At 36.4% G+C, this 23,092-nt stretch overlaps 1 protein-coding gene and 1 long non-coding RNA gene across 8 annotated transcripts in view; one reads left to right on the forward strand and one right to left on the reverse strand.

Moving 5' to 3' along the window:
* The window catches only part of LOC116584231, a 108,847-nt gene that overhangs the window by 61,640 nt on the left and 24,115 nt on the right, over positions 1 to 23,092 (forward strand). The window lies entirely within an intron of this gene.
* Positions 1 to 23,092, reverse strand: part of GLRA3 (glycine receptor alpha 3) — a 195,591-nt gene that overhangs the window by 19,296 nt on the left and 153,203 nt on the right. For both annotated transcript variants that reach the window (XM_032332238.1, XM_032332237.1), the window contains exon 7: positions 13,324 to 13,538. In XM_032332238.1, the coding sequence (XP_032188129.1) occupies positions 13,324 to 13,538 (215 nt within the window). The remainder of the gene's footprint in view (positions 1 to 13,323; positions 13,539 to 23,092) is intronic.

Below are 23,092 nucleotides of genomic sequence, written 5' to 3' on the forward strand. Positions count from 1 at the left end.
TTCTTTGGACTCAATGTATACCTTAAGGTTCAAAACCTTACACTGAAAATTTGACTATTTCTATGCTGTTTGTATGTTCTAATTTTTTTTCTCTAGTTCTTAATATTTAGTAGTGTTTTTGTCAATATCAACATGTGGAAATCTTGATCAGATTTGGGCTGTGGTTTAAAAGGGGGAACATGGCTCACTCTTCAGGGGAAATTCTATTGGGGGGAGAAATACAAAAGGTAAGGTTAAACCATTCTCCCCCCTTCTCATCCAGGCTTTTTGGTCTCAGGCTCAACTTTGCCCAAGTCTGGTTCAGAATCCCATGGCACTTGGGGGGTTACATGAACACAGTGCTTTGTCACTGCTGATGCCTTTTCTTTTTCTGTTTAGACTGTGAACTCTTTGAGGGCAGATGTCATCTCTGAGCTATTCACCAGCATAATAATGTTTGGCATGTGTGTACATATTTGCTAAATAAATGGACAGATAAATGAAGGTGTACAATGTTAAAATACAGGGGAGGAATGAATCACAGATGATGATTCATATGGAGATTCACTTTTGAAGTGATGCTGTGTTCATACTTTGGGTTGGATTAATTTTCATTTAGAAAGAGGCCATTTCTTGGGGCACCTGGGTGACTCAAGTCAGTTGAGCGGTTGCCTTTGTCTCCAGTCATGATAGCAGGGTCCTGGGATAGAGCCCTGCATTGGGCTCCCTGCTAGAAGAGAGCCTGTTTCTCCCTCTCCCTCTGTTTGCTGCTCTGTTTACTTGAGCTCTCTATCTCTCTGTCAAATAAATAATAAAATCTTTAACAAAAAGAGAAAGAAGGAGGCCATTTCTCAATACTTCCAGTGGTGTCAACTTACATATGAAATATGCCAACAATGGTGCCCTCTGCATCTCCTCTACTTATTTTAAGTGTGATTAAAATGATCAAAATGACCTCTACTGAGGAAACACAGGTTTGCCCTCTTTTTATTCCAGTGCTGTGCTAAGTGTCCAATTGTTTATAAAATATAGATTTAAACTTCATAAGTTCTGAAGTTATGCCAGTAATCTTTGGCTTCCCTCAAATACATACTGTCCTGAAAGATATAATGCAGATTTCAAAAGTGCTATCTCAAGCTACACCATTCCTGGAAGAAAATGACTCAGAAAGTATGCACTCATTCTTTAACAATTTGAATCTATAATGACATGAACCAGAGATAAATCAGAAATTCAATTTCCATATTAATCCAATGACTATCTCCAATGACAGCAGAGATATGCAAACATCATTTATGCCTGCCAGGGTTCAGCTAGTTGTGAACAACTCCCGAGTGTTGAGCCTAAAGGCACTCTTTCCTCCTCCTCTTCTCTGACTTCTTTCACCAATTTCAACTCTTTTCTCTTCCTCCACCCTCACTGTCCATCCAAATGCAGCAAGCTTGGGACTTGGGAGGTTTGGAACTCTAGGGCTAATAACTAAAATATGGACAACAGTTCTTACTTGAGCCCATGCCCAACATACTCATGACATACAACACACCCCAGTGTGATTCAGAATCACAGCCTTCTTTCCATCCCTACCAGTTGCTATTCTTTGGGGCATTCTCACTCCAATCTGGCTCATTCCTCTGGACCACCATGTCAACAGTCCCATCTTCCAGTGTCCTGTTGGAACCCTGATTCAATTTTAAGCAACAATCTTTCCTCAATATTACTCCTCAATTACAGAAGTATGAGAAAATAAAACCTAAACATTTATTAATTAGATGCACCAGTCAGGAGGACTTTTGTCCTACAGATGTGTTTAGAACCACCATGTTGAAGACGGCTTCTTTCTTGGAGCTCACTCTCACCATGGCTCCCATGACCCAGGTTCTTTAGGTTTCCCACCCTCAGGTCTACCACACTCTGCTTTGTGGGCCCTTCCTCCTTGTCCTGAGTTCTTCAGGGATACAGTCCAGACACTCTTCTATTCTAACTCTGAAGTTTCTCATGAGTCAATGTCATCTATTACCATGGATTCAATTCCTCCTTTGTGCTTATGGCCTCCAGATCTCTCTTTGCTGATTAGACACTTCTCTAGCTAGTTCTTACTTGACCACATTTGGATGATTCACACACCTCATATTTACTCATATTTATGAAAGTTAATGAATCTCTACAAGATTCCACCAGACAAGCAGCAAACGAACACAACTACATCCTCCTCCTCATTGAAATGTTACACTGTGTTGGCAGTTGTTCACCCCACACTAAGTCTTCTCATTCTCTCATATCAACGACCCAGCCCTGTTAATTATACTTTCTTACTAATTCTCAAATTTATTATTTTCCATTTTCCATCCTTCCTACTACCATTCCAGTGATCTCAACCACAATGATCCTCTTCTTCAGTCTCTCAAATCTATCCTTGACACAATAATAAATGATTATTTTAAAAGACAAATCCTGGGGCACCTGGGTGGCTCAGTAGGTTAAGCCTCTGGCTTTGGCTCAGGTCATGATCGCAGGGTCCTGGGATGGAGCCCTGCATTGGGCTCTCTGCTCAGCAGGGAGCCTGCTTCCTCCTCTCTCTCTCTCTCTCTGCCTACCTCTCTGCCTACTTGTAATCTCTGTCAAATAAATAAATAAAATCTTTAAAAAAGTACATAAAAATTAAAGGCAAATCCTTCTACTTAAAACTCTTCATTTTTTTTCAATTAATTGAAAGTCTCAAGTCTGTTTTCTGGTGTATAAAATCTTTCATGATTGGCCTCCAGCTTACTTCTCTTTAACCGGCATTGAATCCTTTTTCTTTTCATTCACTGAGCACCATTGACTTACCCAAGTTTGGTTCTTAGTGTTGTAGTTATGGAGATGAGTATGAAAAATAAGATCCATCTTAAATGGAACTCACATTCCATTTAAGGAAAACATACAATAAAAACACAAAGATAATTTTTTAAAAAGTACAGCAATGTGGTGAAAGGGAAGAGAAGGACAGGGTGAAGGGGGCTATGTTATATGGGGAGGGTCAGCGAAGGGCCCTGAGGATATGATAATTATCATTTATGCCACTTTTTCACTTCCTTATTATACTAACTATTCTTCCCTTCTTTTATTTTTTGGAACCTGAAAGCAACTGACAAACAATTGACAGCAGCTTTTATTCCCTGTTATTTTTGTCTGGAAAATACCTTCTTTTGGGTAACTGCCATTTGTCCTTCAGCTCTCAGCTTAGACAAGACATTATTAGGGAACCTTCTCCAAATGCCAGGACAGGCTTTCTCACCTTCCTACCATCCCTTTCCTCCACTTTTCCCAGGTCACTCATTACAGTTGTAATTATATTTATTTGTAAGCTTGTCTTACAAAATGACTGCTGGATAGCACCATTTGAATTAGTTAACTATTCTATTCCACAATCCCTAAGTGCTTTCTAGTTTTCAAAAACGTTGTTTGAGGGGATAAAAAAATGAGTATGTTCTTGAAGATTTCAAAGTGAAATGTCTATACTGACACTTTAACAAATTGCATCTAAGCAAACACCAAATAATTCATCTTATTATTGACTTTGCTCCACTGTTCTGACATGATCTGTTTATGTATCTTTCTCTTTTTAGGCTAATACAGCCCGTGAGCTAAAACAAAGGCCAAGTCTAATTCTTCTTGGTATTTCTAAGATCTAGACTGTTCGTCATGCTATGTGCTCTCAGGTCATGTTGAATTGACTGAGTCACATGGAATGACTTCAAATCACTGGTCATTTACTTTTAGAGAAATAATTATAATAATTAACATGTCAGGAAATGCTCTTGGTAGTGTCCATGGAACTACTGAGTCTTCTTAGTAGTTGTCTAAAAATAACACTTTTAATCCTCATAATCACTGAGGAAATTATCCCCATTTTAAAGATGAGATTTAGGCCCAATAAAATAACTTGCTAAGTGAAATAACTTGTCACATAGCTACTGTTATAGACTGAATATATTCTTCCAAAATTCAGATGTTGAAATCTAATCCCCAAGGGGATGATATTAGGAGGTGGGGCCCTTGAGAGATGATCAGGTTGCGAGGGTAGAGTTCTCATGAATGAAGTTTGTGCCCTTGGAAAAAGGGTCCCAGAGGACTCCTTTGCCCCTCTACTATGAGGGAACATGGCTTGAGGATCACCATCTGTGAGCCAGGAAGAAGGTTCTCATCAGACTGTGAATCTGCCAGTCTTGATCTTGGACTTCTCAAGTCCCAGAACTGTGGGAATAAACGTCTGTGGTTTTTAAGTCACCTGTTCTATGGTCTTCTGTTGTAGGCGCCTGAATCAATTAATACAGCTACCAAGTTGCAAAGCTAGAATTGAATACAAGTGATCTGACTCCAAAGCCCATAAACTTAACTATTACTTTTTGTTCTCTGCATTTTAATATTCCAGCCTCTTTAACTTTTATCTAATAGTTAAGACTAAAATCAGCATGCAGAATACGTATTGTAAGGTCTTTTTTATTTGCTGGTTCTGATCCTAAAATCTGGCAAACAACTTTCTAGAAGGCAGTGTAGAAAAGGAGACATGAGCATTGTATTTACCACATAAAAACAAACTAGTTGTTCTGAGGGAGCAAAACTAGATCAGGAAAACATTTTATCTTCTGAAATGCAATGGAAGTCCCCTCGACAACACTCTTACATTAATTATAATGAAGTGTTTTCTTCGTGAGCCGGGAAAACCACTGCATACTTGCCATGTCATAATCTAAGAAGACATCGCTTGAGTTATCATTTGAGTATGCAGAGCTAGCTTAATGCAAGGCCTTGTCTTTTTCATTCTAAAAATGTTTCATAATGTAGGGAAAGGAATATAAGCTTCATTATGTTCTATAGACTTCTTATGTCATTTTTTCCAGAAAAATTGTGCATTCATTCTACTTTAAGTGTCATCATTAGAAAATAGAGACAGTCAGGTTTTTGTGTCTCAATTATATACATATATATACAAATATATAAATATATATATACACAAATATATATATTTATATATACAGATATTCCAAATGTAGATACGTGTGTGTGTGTGTGTGTGTGCATGTATCTTAAGAGATGTAAGCTGGAGGCCAATCATGAAGGGCTTTATACACCAGAAAACAGACTTGAGACTTTCAATTAATTGAAAACAAATGAAGAGTTTTAAGTAGAAGGATTTGTCTTTTATTTTTATTTATTTATATATACACATGTGTGTATCTATATATGTGTGTATATATATGTGTATATATAAGTACACATATGTGTGTATATAGATATATTCCAAATATTGATATATGTATATATATTGTCCAAATATATGATAATGATGGATTTTATCATTATCAGTCATCCTGATTATAAAGACCAGAATCAAATTATCTCAACTCTAGGAAATAATCATGTTCTGAGAGCTCATCTAAGCCTGAATTTCTCTATGTCTACTTTTCCAATGATACAAGGAACTGGGCACAAGGAGGATTCAAGCTAATATAGGATACAGGAACCAATCGTCCTGAAATTTCACTGACTTGAAATAAAGAACAATAAAGGATACTGCATGTCCACTTTGAGTGGTAATTCTTGTCACTGTGTTTCTCACTGACCTCAGCTAACAGGGCGATCACTATCTGGAACATTAGCAGCAGCAACAGTCGAGGAAAACTGGGTCCTGATGGGACTCATGTTGGTTAACAAATTACTCCAGCCCAGAAGTGGAACTGACCACTGTGCTCAAAACCCATGAGCCAGCACTACTCCCAGACCATTGCTATCATGGACCAAAGAGGTACAACCCTACCCTGTTCCTGGGAGGAAGACAAAGCCAGCATGAGTAGCAGAGGGAGTAGGGGCGGGAAGGTTTCCACTATTTTTATTTTTGAACCAGGAACAACGATTCCTAGAGGCGTAGAATTGAGGACAGTGTGGATTATGATCTGATCACTATTTATGATATCTTCCCAGAGAACTACAGCAGCTTTATTAAACTCGCTGCTTTATAAGCAACAAACAAACAAAAATGGCTATTTAATTAAAATATAGCATAGAGCGCAAACCTGCCTTGATCTTCAGCCAAAAATGTCTTCAAACCCTAGTGACGGGTCAAATTTCGGTCCAATCAATTGTAACAGGGTGTAAAAAATAGAGTTCAGGTAGCATTCTGAAGCACACACTTAATCTAAGAGCGATAATAGGTTGACCAGCTGGTAGAGAGTAAAGACAGGCAGGCTGCAAACCAAAGATAGGCATGGGAATGAGTTTGCTTGCGCTGCATCATATGGAATGCACCCAGCAGATAACCATAATGCTCATCTCCATCCCTTAATATCCACACCACAACACTTTGTGGTGTAACTTATATGTGCCTATGCTCTCTGAAGCCATTTGATTTTTGTGTTCTCTAATTCAGAAGAATAGACGAGTTGCATTTATCTCAGACAATCCTTCATAAATACATTTACTTTTATGCTAACTTTTGGTCAGATTATCGAGTAGCAACAATTTCAGAATACATTCCTTTACAAGTACCTTGGGTGAATTGTATTACAAACATGGCACCAGTTGGTATAACCAAGAAGCCTAGCAAGATTCATGTCTTTACCTTACCCTGCATCAATGTGGTTAAATGGATTGTCTCCTGAGACCGGTAATACATCAGACTACAGCTCACAGATGACAATACATTAGTGGGTAAATATTTATTAGATTATAACCCAGACTATTTACTTATAGTAAATTATACTTATTAAATTATAAATTATAACCCAGACTACTGTGAGTCAAGAGCTTATAGAAAGAATTTTAAAATGCATTTACAAGGAGCACAACTTAAATTTAAGACTAAGTCATCGATTCAACCAGAAACAGGTGTTGGCCTCACAAAATCGCATATAAGCTTATATGTTGGCTCTCCAGACCTGTAAAGGAAGGTACACTTCCCAGGAACTACTTCCAGGTAAATATTTTGTCAATTCTCTCCTCAATCTGAATTTGCTTTTTATTTTCAAAAGAGGCATAGCAAAACATCACAGATTATTGCTTTTTATTAGCTAAAATAGCCCTTCACCAGGATGATCTTTCTCCCTTTAATGACAATCAATCCTGATGGAGGCTCCCAGGTCCTTAGAATTGTCAAGGAAACTGTGAGGAGCAGTTCTGGCTGAGGGATGACCAGATGCTTCTCTTCTGAGATATGCTGGAAGATTTCCTGCTTGAGTGCTATTTTTTTCTGGGGATTTTATTTCACATCACAATGACGATTCCTTAATCTTGGTTTTGTAAAATCCAGAATGCAGTACGTTTAATCTCCCATTTCTCCCTAGTGTAAAGCCTGTATGAGAACTTTGTGTTCTGTCATTTTTCTAGGAAAAAATATTAGTTGCAAAATCATTTTGAGCTTGCTTCCAGACCTAAAGCGAGAGAGAGGCAAGGGACAGAATAAACAATGTTTTAGAAACAGGTGTTAAAGGAGAATGAAGTGGCTGTTGAAAAAGTGAGAGAAACTGTCTGGAGGACTGTCTTCTTGAAACATTAGGCAGTGAGTCACACGCACAAGGTTTTGTGAGTTTGGACATTTATGGTCCCAGAGGACTGTTCACAACAGCAGAGTCCTTCCAATGTCACGTTCATACTGATTACGATCTTCATAACCCTTCGTGAATGAATGATGCTTCGCAAGCAATATTTATTTTCCATATATAAAAGTTTTTATTTTAAAAGATGAAATTGTCAGAGAGAAGAGCAGCAGCTTTCCTAAATAATGGATTTGGCCAATCCCCCCAGTCACCAGATAGAAAAGTTCGGCCAAAAAAGCTATGGGATTTGGAAAGGTCATCTTATTATCTCTGACTTCTGCTTGAGTTCTGAGAGTTTTGCCATCCTCTCTTCTATAGGACAAGGCTCTGATGTTTACCATTTATATGAAACTGTGAAATCTAGATATCACTGCCAAGGCTTCTGAGGTGCATACTATCAGTTACTGAGATTTCTTAATATATTATCTTTTTTAACTGCTCCATTAAGGTTGAATTCTGTGACTTCTCTCTCCTCTGCATTTTTGTCCTGGAGGCTTTGTATTTCTGTAACATCAACTTTATTTTAACCATGTTCGCTTCATCTCTGAGGTCAAGACCTTCACTGACAACTTCACACGAATTACAAAGACAGAGAAAGCTTGTTAGTTGCTTAACAAAAATGATGTTGGGAGCGTGTTTGTTATTCCATTGGTGAAGGGGAGGTTTCCATCTGTTTCTGCCTAGAGGGTTCTTGGTATGAATCTAGGATATGCGTGAATGCAGTAAAGGGAGTTTCTGACATTATTTAAGTAAAATTGTCTCAAAGTGGCATATAGTTGTTTTGTTTTTAAATACAGTTTGATGCCAAAACCATTGTATTATATCATATTTTTAAAAATTAAAATTTGTGATTTGATTATATATTTTTTCCTAATGTGGCATCAGATTGAAGAATTTAGGCAGTGGCTCTGCGTCTGTGTCACCTACAAAGGACATGCTTGGTAACTGTTAATTTTCAGCTTAGTGAAATCTAGTATGCCTAATAAATGTAGGTTCCAACATTAAATGTAGGACCAGAGATATCTATCAATTTCTACCCTTCTTATTATAGGACCTACCTTATGTTTAGGAATTCTCTGTTTACAGATAATAGATAAAATGCTAATAAATTTGGATGACATTCACATGCATTATAGTCTGTGATTTTTAACAAAAAGGGAATGAATAAATAATTCTTTAATTTTCTATACTTTCTTCTTTTTCCCTCTTTTCCCTAAGTGAATTTAATATGAAACTAAATTATTAGTATATTCAATGCATTTTTAAAAAATTAAATCTATTGCTCACATCAAATATGGTATTATAAGTTACATATGATTATTAAAATTCTGTCACATTAAGACATTAAAAATGAACCAACTTGTACCATATTTGTACTGAACTTAACTGAAATAATTTTAGTTAACTATATTTAGAATAAATATTAGAATGTTGCACTTAAATGGTGAGGACCAAAACATTATTGACAGTAATAGTTATTGTTGTATTAATAAGATTATTATGTAGCCTCTCCCCCCTCATTTATATTACTGCCAACATTGACAGCTTACTCTCCTTTAAAAGTGCAGGGGTTCTTTGTTTGTTTGTTTTTGAGAATGAGTATTAACTAGATAAGAACATAGTAGTTAGTATAGGTCTTCCAGTTTTCTTCATATCCCTGTCTTTTCAGTGTAATCTCACATAGAGATCTTTGTGTGCCCACACAGTGATGGTATCTAAATAAAAATATAATAGTTCACTTGATATTTTCTAACATTTATAATCACTTCTACAATTGGTGTCTTTAGGAAGAGTAAAACAATATAAAATCTATTGTTGTTGTGTCTTATAAAACCAATGTTTTCATTATACTATAAGGTAAATACATACAACATTTAATTTTTTTCATTAATCTGGTGATTTTCAGGGGAAAAGTATGGTTCTACACAAAAGTAACTCAATTGAGTTTTTATATTCTTTTAGAAAGATATGAAAAAAATGACAGATGACTAAGTAAATGTTTAAAAGTTCTTGTCTTTAAATATATGCATGATATTTACTCAGTAGACACATACATGATATGATTTAGGTTCTGAGGATAGAAACATGTAAAAGACCTTTTGTTCTCTCAAAAATCTACTCCTGATGGGTTTCACAGACAAACTGAATGGGGAAAAAAGTTAAAAGAAATTGTTTGAGATAAATAGCTTTTGGTGCAGAATTTGAGATTTTCATAGGCTACAGGCTTCTGGGTGTCTGTGAAGTGTTTAACTGATTATCCACATTTGAAATTTCAAGTGTTTCTTATTTTCTAACATTTAGAAATGAGGTGGCCATGTTGGTGGGAGCAGAGTAGGAGAAATTCACGTAGAACTTTCCAGGAATCCTTCTCTCGTTCCTCTCTCCAACCCTTTTTCTCTCTTCTTGTTTTCTTGAGTATTTACTAATGTGGCAAAGTCTTATTTACCTGAAGGCCGCCATGGACTCCTGCCTTTCCCTTACTCCTCCAGGTCCAGTTCATGAGCAAATTCTGTTTCACTTACAAATATTTTCTTTAAAATACCCACCTCTTTCTAAATTTATCTCCTATTTTCCACCTCTACTGTTACCAATCTAGCCAGACCATCGTCTGCTCTAGACTCTGATAGCTTACTTGGCAGTTTCTCTGCTTCCATGTTCACCCTTCTATCTGATCTTCAAATAAAAGTCAGAATGATTACTTCTCTCTTTAAAATCTCCTGAAGTCCAATCAAAATAAACCTGATCTTTAGAAAACCCTCCATTGACATGGCTCCATGATCACCATTTTTTCTCACTCGTTCTGCTCTAAGCACAGTGTTAAGGGGAGTCCCTAGCTTTATACAACTATGAAAAATTGCTGGCAATAGAAGTATTGTCACCACCTCCTGGTCACCTAATGCAGGCACCACAGGAATGACAAAGAGCTCCATATTCCAAGAATTGAATCACAAGAATCTTCTTGGTTTGGGCCATAACATGTTTGATTTATTATGACACTGTAGAGGACAATGCAAGAGGAAATACCAGAGAGGAATCTGAGCTCTATAGTTCTCAAGGTCCCGGCTAAGGTATATCCTTTGAGATTTTCTACCCTGAGTTTTACTTAACTGATTTCCAAACTTCTTTGTATTCTGTAGGAGACGTATTGGCATACAGCCTGGACAAAATTCTAAGCAGTTCTAATAAACTAATGATTTATTGTTTCGTCCTCCTCTGTCTGATCATCTTCTATTAGTTTCCTGAATTTCATTTTGTTTTCCTACTTCCTAGATTTTGTCAGTAAGAGGATGATGGATATTTCAGTGGCAAGACTTTTAGGTATCTGAGGGTTCTTTTGTGAGGTTGAGAATAGAGCGAATCATAAGGTATATGATTTAGCCATCTGTTCCTAAAGGCAAGTGTGGCCCCTCACCTCTTGCCTTTCTAGCCCCGCCAAATCACAGAATCAGAATTGCATTTTTTAGATTTTTCTCTTTTGGAATTATCCTTTCCAATAGATTAATTCTTGTTTACCCTGGGTCTTCAGTGTCTTCCTGAATATTCCTGAATTCTAATGTACATAGCTGAATATGCTCAACCTCTCATTCCCTAACTATCACAAAACCTAAAATGAGGGCGCTTGCGTGGCTCGGGTGGCTCTGTTGGTTAGACATCTGCCTCTGGCTCAGGTCACGATCTCCAGGTCTTGGAATCAAGCCCCACATCGGTCTCCCAGCTCAATGCAGAGTCTGCTTCTCCCTCTCCCTTTGCCTCTCCTCCTGCTTATGCTCTCTCTCTTTCTCTTAAGCGAATAAATAAAAAATCTTAAAAAAAAAAAAAACACAAGAAACGTAAAATGATATGGTCACTCTCTCTTAAGATATCATTTTGTTAATGAATTATTTTTGTGTGTCAGACATAAATCTGTTATCACATTTCCAGTGGTCATTGTCTCTATGATCTGAGAAATATAAAGTCTTTGTGTACATTTAGGTATATAATTGAGCTCATAGTTGAAAATTTATTCCTTCCCTGAAATCAGAGTGAAACTAATGATTTTTAAAAATCTTTCCTCTGTCTTAAGAAAATGAAGCCATTCCAAGATTTTCTTTCCTTTAAAAAACAAAAACAAAAAACTTATGTCTTCATCCTGTTTTTTTTTTTTAATGTGTTGCTTTCTTTATTTCTGCCTCCTCCACTCTGATCTCCATGCTCTCCTAATTCTTCCTTAATGTTTGTATTCAAATGTCTTTATACTCTGCCTCATAGAAGCTGTACCTTTCTGAAAGGGAGCATTTTGTTCTCTTCTCTGGTTGACAACTTATTGAATGAATGAGCTTTCATTTCTGTTTAGCATTTGGGGGAAAATCAATGAGTAAACTAGCAATTTCCTTTACAAATTGACTATGGAATTTCAACTATTATTCAGAATCCTTGAGATATTCATATATATATATAAGTAAGCATTGGGACTTTTTAATCTTATAAATAGATTTGTAATTTTCACCTGAACAATATTTTATAAAGCACTAGTTGAAGTGGAAATTAAGTATTAAGTTGAAAATTCAATTAATTATTAATAAAAGTAGATTTTATTTTGCAAGACAACCATTAAATCTTATCTAGGCAGTGTGAACATTGTTAAATATCAAGTTCTTCCTATTTGAAGTAACTTTTAGTGATAAAATGTCCTGCCATCAACTTTTGTTTATTTAGGTACTTTATCCTCATAAATCGAATCATGCAATGCAATTCAATGTGGGAGTTAAGGAAACCATGACAATAGAGTTATAATTCACTTGGCATTACAAGTAGATAGTATCAAATGCAGAAGGAAAGTTAATATAATTTTACTATATCTACATCATTGTAATGAAAATAATAGTGAAGCTTATTGGAAGCTAGACAGGATTACTTAATTTAGATAGCAGAAATTTTTCTTAGAAGTCATCCCGTGAGGAAAATAATTCTATTGCTATTTGCTAAATGGATTAAAAGAGCTTCCTATGTTTTATTTCAGCATATGTTGTAAAACGGAGTACTGGGTTTTTTTACAAACCTCATAGAGAGAACAGTTTTTTTTTAATTCTGGCAGCTCCACATGGACTAAAATCATGATATTAGATAAGCTTTCCTTTTCGTTGACCTGTGGCAACTTAAAAACCAAAAGGGGGAAAAAAAACCATAAAAATAATAAGTGCTGGGGCACCTGGATGGCTCAGTGGGTTAAAGCCTCTGGCTTTCGCTCCGGTCATGATCCCAGGGTCCTGGGACTGAGCCCCACATCGGGCTCTCTGCTCAGTGGGAAGCCTGCTTCCTCCTCTCTCTCTGCCTGCCTCTCTGCCTATTTGTGATCTCTGATCTATTTGTGTTTGTCAAACAAACAAACAAAAAAAACTTTAAAAAAAAAGTGCTATACACAGCATTATGGACACCCTTATACAATACATGTGGGAGTGTAACTGCTGTAAATTTTTTTGGAGGGATATTTGGCAATACGTATTTATACGTACGGTCATCAGTGTAGTGATTCCAGTTGTAAGAATTTATACTAAGGAAAAAGTGCAAAATATATGTAAAGCTATACACACACACGTATATATTCATGAATAGAACATTGATCATATAAATATTTATTATTATATCAGTCCTAATAGTAAGCATATTACTATAACACATCCATGCAGTAAGACAAAGGTTGATGATTGCATATATGTGAATTTTCTATGTAAAAATATTAAATATCTATAAATATTTGTGCAAATATGAGTGTGTGTCCATTTAGTACACTTACCTTTGGTAAGGAAGCTCTCGATCCTGAGCTCTGGGTGGTCATGGTCAGCACAGTAGTTATTCCCAAGGCTACCCTGGCTGGCGCAGCATCCATATTGATCCAGAATGAAACCCAGGAGAGGATAACGATCAGGAGACTGGGAATGTACATCTGGATCAGGTAGTATCCCATTTGTCGTTCAAGATGGAATCGCACTTCTATACATGTAAATTTTCCTAATTGGTTGTAAAATAAATGCAGTAGTTGGTAAAAATAGGTCTTCATGATGACATCAAAGGTCACATTTTCCCCCCACATTGTGTCCTAAAATTTTCCACTACAATGTAAAGGGGTCTTAAATCACACATGCAAATTGGTTTCTGAAAAAATATTTTTCTTATTTTTCTGCTAGCATATGGAAGCAACATGAGAGTACACTTTCCAGAAAATAGTGTGTCATTTTATGACCACATTTGGTTAGCATTTCAAACTTTGAAAATACTTAATGCTATATCATTTTACTTGATTCCAGCAATCATTTCTGAGATAGAAGAAATGTGTATCTAATATCTAAAAACTGTCCTTACTCATTCATTCTGTCTGGTACTTCTTAGTACTTATTGGGAGCCAGGTGCTATTTGTTCCAGAGGCCTTTACATTTACTTTAGAGTATGTGCTAAAGGATAAATTCAATTAAAGATGAATAATTCCTTAAATGCTAGTCATGTAAGTTAATTTATGCATTAATAATTTGGAAACTATTAATGCAAAAAAGGGCAAAACATATTGTTCTCCATCAATAAATCTGAATATAATTTAAAAACACACCTACTAAAAAACCCTGAGATATACATGTTCTATATATTCATGCCCTATGACTCTATTATGGTAAGTATTTAATAGAGGAATAAATCATGTCTTAATTAATCATTTTGTTGATATCCCTGTTTATCCTCTGGTTATACTCCCTACTACCATGACAATGTTATCTCTCCTTAAAATAATTGTTTATCTGAATAACCCAAATCTTGGTTTTTATTCTCTCCTTATTCTAACTATGTTAAGAGGGATAAGGTCAGTAAATTAACATGCTGATCATTTTAGGTGACATCCTCTGATCCAGTTGTGAAAGAGAATCAAAGAGCACATCCAAGAAGCTTGCTGGGTATTTTTAGATCGGTTTCAGTGCACAACTTCCAAGAGTATGGCTTGAACCACGTGCTGCTGTGATTCAGAGGCACAAACAATGCATCAAGGGATGGATGAGAGTCCAGGGCTTAAAATTCCTTATAAAGTTTCAGAAACTGGGAAAGTTGGATTCCACTCTTAGGTGTTTAGGGATCAGAAGGATACAAGTAAGCTATCTATGATCCTTTTATCAATTTATCAACTACATACAGAATGCCTAAAAATTCTTGAAATATATGAATTACTTTAGGTTTTTAAGATTCTATTGAAATACAAAAATTTTTAAATAATGAAATAGGGCAAGAATAACAACTATTTTCATGATATCATCATTAGATTATCCAAGTAACCTCAGGGTGCCTGTGTTGGGGTTAATGTAGAGCATGAAAGCATGAAATAATAGCTGGCTTGCTAAAAGGTAACATGAAGGTGAATATAAAAAGGCCACCGAGGGTGAGGGAAGGTTTGGGAGAAGGGCGTGGGCCTTTGGCATGTGGACACCTGCGTGACCACTCTGCCCTGAGAATGCTGCGAGAGTTGCCTTCCCAAAGCTTCCTTAGCCCAAACAGACACCCTGTGATCTATGATGCATGCATTGCTCCTTAGTCTATGTTTAGCAGAATTCCTTGAACATGCAGATTAGCATATTGTATCTTTCCAGCAAACAGATCCTCCTTGTTACAGTAAAACTGCTTGTCACACATTACTTGTTTGAGAAACAGTGATATTTACGATTACCCCGAAGGACCAATAAAGATGGGAACAAAGAAGAGCAAAGGGTCTTTGTCTCTGAGCATTGACCCCCTCCGCAACGCCCTCCCCCACCCCCCCCCGTCATCTCCCTTTTTTCACAACAAAGTGTAGAGTAATGTTTCATCTTCTGGTACAGGGATTGCTGGCCATTCCCGGCATGCCTGGGTGGCACAGTCGTTTTAGTGTCCAAGTCCTGGTTTCGGCTTAGGTCATGCTCTCAGGGTCATGGGATCAAGCCCCCTATCAGGCTCTGCACTCAGTGTGGAATCTGCTTAAGATTCTCACTGCCTCTCCTCCTGCTCCTTAACCCGTTCCAACCTTCCACTCTAGCCGGTGCATGGGCATGTGTGTGTGCTCTCTCTCTCAAATAAATAAATACGTAAATCTTTTAAAAAAGAGAGAAAAATAAATTATCCAAGTAATACCATGATGAGATTAGTAATAACTACTGACGGTTTGGGTACTTTGAATACATTCTGTAAGGTTCATGTAATCCTCAAAAAAAAAAAAAAAAATATATATATATATATATATATATTCTCATCATACCTTATAAAGAGTGTTTTCATAGCTATCACTGGGAGGAAAAATAATGGTATAGGGTATATATACAAATAAATATATACCATGTGTGTATTTGTGGCTCTAGAGAGAAAAATGAATAAGCGACAAAAGTTCTGACATGCTAACACTGGCATAACAGGACTGGAGCTTCTTCAAGCACATTTATATTTTTACTGTGATTTTACTATATTTTAATTTATTTAATTATTTATTATACTTTTCAGCCTTAAAGTTTATTTCCTTCAGGTGATTCAAAATTTATTTTGATTAATTGATTCATTTTCTAGTCAAAAATAAAAAAAATACAACAAAACCCCCCTGCATTCTAGTCTCAATGCTCCTTCCAAAAACAAACAACAACAACAACAACAAAAAAACCTAGAGACAATAAAAAGAATATTACAGTTCATCGATAAAAGGACACATAATCCAATATAAAAGTGGGCACAAAATTAACAATTTTATATTATTTGAGATATTTATATTTGGTTGTCTGCGATTTATAATTAAAAGTATACTGGCTATGGGACGCCTGGGTGGCTTAGCTGGTCAAGCTTTGGACTCTAGATTTTGGCTCAGGTCATGATCTCATCATCATGAGATCCAGCCCCAAGTCCAGTCCTGGCTTAGCACCGAGTCTGCTTGAGATTCTCTCCTTCTCTTTCTCTCTGCCACGTCCCCCACCCACACAGCAATACTGCCTGGCTTGTGTGCTCTCTTTTTCTGTCTTTCTCTCTCTCTCTTTGTCTCTTTCTAAGATAAATAAATAAATAAATAAATAATTTAAGAAAGAAGTATCTTGGCTCCGAAGGATGAAACAAAAAAGGAGAATCAAATTATTAAAATAAGGTATAAAAGAGGGGACATTACTACTCAGAGAAATTAAAGGATAATAAGGAAGTATTATGAATACATTCCAAAAAGTGGAATGTCTTAGATGAAATGGACAAATATATAGAATGACATATATTACTTAATCTTATTCAAGAAGAAATAGAAAATCTGAACAGACCTACAAAAAGTAAAGAGGTTAACTTAGTAGTTTTAAAACTTTACAAGGGAAAACTCAAGACCACAAAACTTCTGTTAAATATCTAAAGAAGATGGATACCTGGGTGGCTCAGTTGGTTAGGCATCTGCCTTTGGCTTAGGCCATGATCCCAGGGTTCTGGAATCGAGTCCTGCATTGGGCTCCTTGCTCAGTAGGAAACCTGCTTCTCCCTCTCCCCCTGCCTGCCACTCCCTGCTTGTGCTCTCTCAATCTCTGACAGATAAATAAAATCTTTAAGACATAAAAATCTAAAGAAGAATTAATAATAATCATTTATAAAATCATCCAGGAACTAGACAGCATGGAATAATTCCTAACTCATTCAGTGAGCTCAGTATTACCCTGATAGTAAAACCAGACAAAGATATCACAGGAAAAAAAGGTATATAGACAATCTCTTGTGAATATAAATATACAAACCCCAGAGAAATATTAACAAACTGAATCCAGCAACATATGGGAAGAGCTATACATCATAACCAGTCAGAACTTACGGAATGTAAGCAAGTTTGGCTTAATGTAATACAAGTCAGTGTAATAATACTATATAAAAAGAACAAAAACAAAAACATATGATCATCTCAATAGAATTAAAATTGTCAAAAATCCAATAGTCTTCCATAACAAACACACTCAACAAACTAGAAACAGAGGATAATTTCCTCAGTCTGAGGAAATTAAGTATGGTGAAATAGTTAATGGTGAAAAGCTTGCTTAACACTTAATGGTGAAAAGCTGAATGCTTTTCTACTAAATTCTGGAACAAGGCAAGAATGTCTTCTCTTCCCACATCTATTAAACATTGTATTGAGAGGTTCCAGCCAGGATAATTGGGCAACAATTAAGGAAAAGTTATTTAAATTGAGAAGGAAGTAGTAAAACTATCTCTATAAGCAGAAGATATTACGTTGTACAAAGGAAATCCTGGAGAATTCACTAAAAATCTAGTTGAACTGCTGGGTTCAGCAAGGCTATAGGATACACTATCAGTATACAAAAAATAATCATGTTTCTATACACTAGCAATAAACAATCAAAAAATTAAATTGAGCAAACAATTCCATTTACAATAAAACCAATAAAATAAAAGACTTATAAAAAATTTAACAAAAGAAGTTCAGGGCTTCTATACTAAGAAACACAAAACACAGCTGAACAAAATTAAAAAATTGGAACAAATAGAAAATCATTCTGTAGTCATTAATTAGAAGACGAAATATGGCTAGATCAGAATACTTCCAATATTGCTCTATAAATTCATTGCAATCTCTACCAAAATTTCAACTGGCTTTTATGCAGAAATGTATGAGCTGATCCTAAAATTATTATGGCAATGCAAGAGACCTAGAATAAAAAATATAGCCCTTAGGGTAAAAAGAACAAATTTGTTGGACTCAGATTTCCCCATTTCAAGACCTGCTACAAAGCTATAACAACCAAATAGGATAATGTCATAAGCATAAATATGCAGATCAATGGAATAGAATCGGAAGTCCGGAAATAGTCATTCATGGTCAACTGATTTTTAACAAAGAACTAAAGCTATTCTATAGGGAAATTATGGTCTCCTCAGCAGATGGTACAGGGAGAACTTTGTATTCACATGCAAAAGAATGAACTTCCACTCTATCCCATACTATTCAAAATGGATCATAGACCTATACATAAATTCTAAGCTACAAAATTCTTAGAAGGCATAGGAGTTAATCTTTATGATCTTAGGTTAGGCAACAATTTTTTTTTTTAATATGATACCAAAATCACAAGTAACAAAAGAAAAAAAAAAGTGATAAATTTGGCTACCTCAAAATTAAAAGTTTTTGGCCTCAAATGACATCATTAAGAAAGAGAAAAGACAGGGTGCCTGGGTGGCTCAGTGGGTTAAAGCCTCTGCCTTCGGCTTAGGTCATGATCCCAGGGTCCTGGGATCAAGGCCTGCATCAGGCTCTAGCTCAGTGGGGACACTGCTTCCTCCTCTCCCTACCCGCCTCTTTGCCTACTTGTGATCTCTGTCTGTTGAATAAATAAAATCTTAAAAAAAAAAAAAAAAAGAAGGAAAGCGAAAAGACAACATACCAGCTGGGGAAAAGTATCTGTAAATCAATAATAAAAAGAGAAATAACTGACTTAGAAAATGGGCAAGGGAATCTAGTAAACAACTTTTTCCAAAGAAGATATGCAAATACCAATAAGCAAACGAAAAGATGCTCATCCTTACTCATTAGGAAAAATGCAAATCAAAACCACAATGAGATGGTACTTTACTCACTAAAATGGCTGTAATAAAGAAGATAGACAATGACAAGAGTTGGTTAAGATGTGGAGAACTGGAATACTCATTCATTGGTGAAAGGATTGCAAAAGGGTGTGAATACTTTGAAAAAGTTTGGTGGCATATATTTACCATATGATCCAGCTTTCCACTCCTAATTCCAAATGCAAGAGATATGACATACATCCACCCCAAAACTTGTATGTGAGTGTTTGTAAATAGTCCAAAGTTAGAAATACCCCAAATGTCTAGCAACTGGTGAATGAATAAACAAAATGAGGTATATCTATACAATAGAGTACTATTTGGCAATAAAAGGAATGAAGTATTAAAATATGCCACCAGGGGGATGAATCTCAAAACATTCTTCTAATTTAAAGAAGACTATTGCAAAGACCACATATGATGCCATTATATAAAACATCCCCAAATTATAAAGCTATAGAGACAGAAAGTTAATTAGTGATTGCCTGGAGCTGCTGGATGGGGAGGACTGCTAATTGATATAAAGTTTATTTTTTTTTCAGGTGATAAAATATTCTAAGATTAGGTTGGTGATTGCACACTTCTGTAAATATATTAGAAATCATTGAGCTGTATTCCTTAAACAGTGAATTTAAAGGACCTAAATTAAATCTCAATAGAGTTGTTTTAAAAAAATTCTTTAGGTACAAGATGAACAAAGTCTGAGGGTCTATTATAACATGGTCGCTATAGCTGATGACACTGTCCTGTATAACTGAGATTTGCTAAGAGAGTAGAACATAATTATTCTCTCACACACAGAAGGGTAAATGGGCGAGGTGATGGATGTGTTAACTAACCTGAAGGGGGGAATCATTTCACAGGGTATACATGTGCTAAACCATCCCATTGTACACTCATTATCCTATTATGTCAATTATACACCTCAGTAAAACTGGTGGACAAAAAGCCTTCTTGCCCATACAGATCTAAAAGATCCTGTTTCCTGTTTAGGGTAAATCTGCTCCCAGGGGCAGGTTGTAAGTACAGACACATTTTCCAGGTTCAAATCTACTTTTTCTTTATTTTTTTACTCAACAAATAGGTATTGGGTGTCTCTGTACTTAAGCAGAGCCCAGAAAACATGGAGTTAGAAAGAATAGCAATAATTATTGGCTTTTTTTTTTTTTTTAGATTTTTTTATTTATTTGACAGAGAGAGAGAAATCACAAGTAGGCAGAGAGGCAGGCAGAGAAAGGAGGAAGAAGGCTCCCCACGGAGCAGAGAGCCCAACATGGGGCTCGATCCCAGGACCCTGGGATCATGCCCTGAGATGAAGGCAGAGGCTTTAACCCACTGAGCCACCCAGGTGCTCCGATAATCAATGGCTTTAAAAAACATTTGGTCATAAGGGAAACCACCATAGATAAGTAAACATATAAATTAAGGATAAAATTTTAGACAGTGAAAGCAGTAAGTTGAAGGTGGGATGTGGGTGTTTAACATATACTTGTCAGGGAGATGTATATTTGAGCAGTCCTGAAGAATGTGAGAATATTTGGTTTGGGATAATTTTGGAAAATTGTATGTATGTATAGAAATATGTATGTGGGGTGGGGTGTGGGGTAGCCAGTTGATGGGTATCAAGGAGGGCACATATTGAGATGAGTACTGGGTGTTAGATGTAACTAATGAATCACTGAATACTACCTCAAAAATCAGTGATTTACTGTATGGTGGCTAACTGAACATAATAAAAAAATAGTAAAATAAAATTCAAATAGCAAAAGAAGAAACCTTTGATCTTGTTGGAAGTCCCAAAAGTTCATTTTTGCTTTTGTTTCCTTTGCCTTTGGGGACATGTCTTGAAAGAAGTTGCTGTGACCAATGTCAAAGAGATTTTGCCTATGTTCTCCTCTAGTATTTTGGTAGATTCTTGCCTCATACTGAGGTCTTTTATCCATTTTGAGTTTATTTTTGTGTATGGTATAAGAGAATGGTCAAGTTTCATTCTTCTATAATAGCTGCCCAATTTTCCCAGCATCATTTATTGAAGAGACTGTCTTTTTCCCACTGTATATTTTTTCCTGCTTTGTCAAAGATTATTTGACCATAGAGTTGAGGGTCCATATCTGGACTCTCTACTCTGTTCTGCTGGTCTGTGTGTCTGTTTTGTGCCAGTACCATGCTGTCTTGGTGATCACAGCTTTGTTGTAAAGTTGAAATCAGGCAACGTGATGCCTCCAGTTTTGTTTTTCTTTTTCAACATTTTCTTAGCAATTCCATGTCTCTTCTGGTCCCATACAAATATTAGGATTGTTTGTTCTACCTCTTTAAAAAATGTCAGTGGAATTTTTATCAGGATGGCATTGAACGTATAGATTGCTCTGGGCAGTATAGACATTTTAACAGTGTTTATTCTTCTGATCCATGAGTATGGAATGCTCTTCCATCTTTTTGTGTCTTCTTCAATTTCCCTTTTTAAATTTTTTTTTATTTTTATTAACATATAATGTATTATTAGCTCCAGGGGTACAGGTCTGTGAATCACCAGGTTTACACACTTCACAGAACTCACCATAGCACACACCTTCCCTAATGTCCATAACCCAACCACACTCTCCCAACCCTCCTTCCCCAGGCAATCCTCAGTTTGTTTGTCTTCTTCAATTTCTTTCATGAGTGTTCTGTAGTTCCTCGAGTACAGATCCATTAGCCCTTTGGTTAGGTTTATTCCCAGGTCTCTTATGGGTCTTGGTGTTATAATAAATGGAATCAATACTCTAGTTTCCCTTTCTATATTTTCATTGTTAGTGTAGAAGAAAACAACTGATTTCTATACAATGATTTTGTAATCTATCACAGTACTGAATTGCTGTATGAGTTCTAGTAGTTTGGGGGTGGAGTCTTTTGGGTTTTCTGTATAAAGTATTATGTCTGTGAAGGGAGAGAGTTTGACTTCTTCTTTGCCAATTTGAATACATTTTATTTCTTTTTGTAGTCTGATTGCTGTTGCTAGGACTTCCAGTAATATGTTGGACAACAGTGGTGAGAGTGGACATCCTTGTCATGTCCCTGATCTCAAAGGGAAAGGGAGACGACATTTGCAAATGACACTACAGATGAAGGGCTGATATCCAAGATCTATAAAGAACTCTTCAACACACACAAAACAGAACCACATCAAAAAAATGGGCAGAAGACATGAACAGACACTTCTCCAAAGAAGACATACAAATGGTTAACAGACATGAAAAAATGTTCATCATCATTAGCTGTTAGGAAGATTCAAATCAAAACCACACTGAGATGCCACCTTACACCAGTCAGAATGGCCAAAATTAACAAGAAAATAAACAACATGTGTTGGAGAGGATGTGGAGAGAGGGGAACCCTCTTACACTGTTGGTAGGAATGCAAGTTGGTGCAGCCACTTCTTTGGAAAACAGCATGGAGATTCCTTAAGAAATTAAAAATAGAGCTACTGTATGACCCTGCAATTGCACTACTGGGTATTTACCTCAAAGATACAGATGTAGTGAATTAAAGGGCCATATGTACCCCAATGTTCATAGCAGCAGTGGCCACGGTTGCCAAACTGTGGAAAAAGCCAAGATGTCCTTCAACAGACGAATGGAAAAAGAAGATATGGTCCATATATACAATGGAATATTATGCCTCCATCGGAAAGGATGAATACCCAACTTTTGTATCAACATGGACGGGACTGGAGGAGTGAAATAAGTCAAGCAGAGAGAGTCAATTATCATATGGTTTCACTTGTGGAGAATAAGGAATAACAAGGAGAACATCAGGAGAAAGAAAGGAAAAGTGAAGTGGGGGAAATTGCAGGGGAAGACAAAGCATGAGAGACTGTGGACTAAGAAACAAACTGAGGGGTTTTGGGAGGTGTTGGGAGGGGTGAGCCTGGTGGTGGGTATTAAGGAGGGCACGTATTGCTTGAAGCACTGGGTGTGGTGCGTAATCAATGAATTTTG

Source organism: Mustela erminea, chromosome 2, assembly GCF_009829155.1.
Source record: "Mustela erminea isolate mMusErm1 chromosome 2, mMusErm1.Pri, whole genome shotgun sequence".
NCBI classification, from domain to species: domain Eukaryota; kingdom Metazoa; phylum Chordata; class Mammalia; order Carnivora; family Mustelidae; genus Mustela; species Mustela erminea.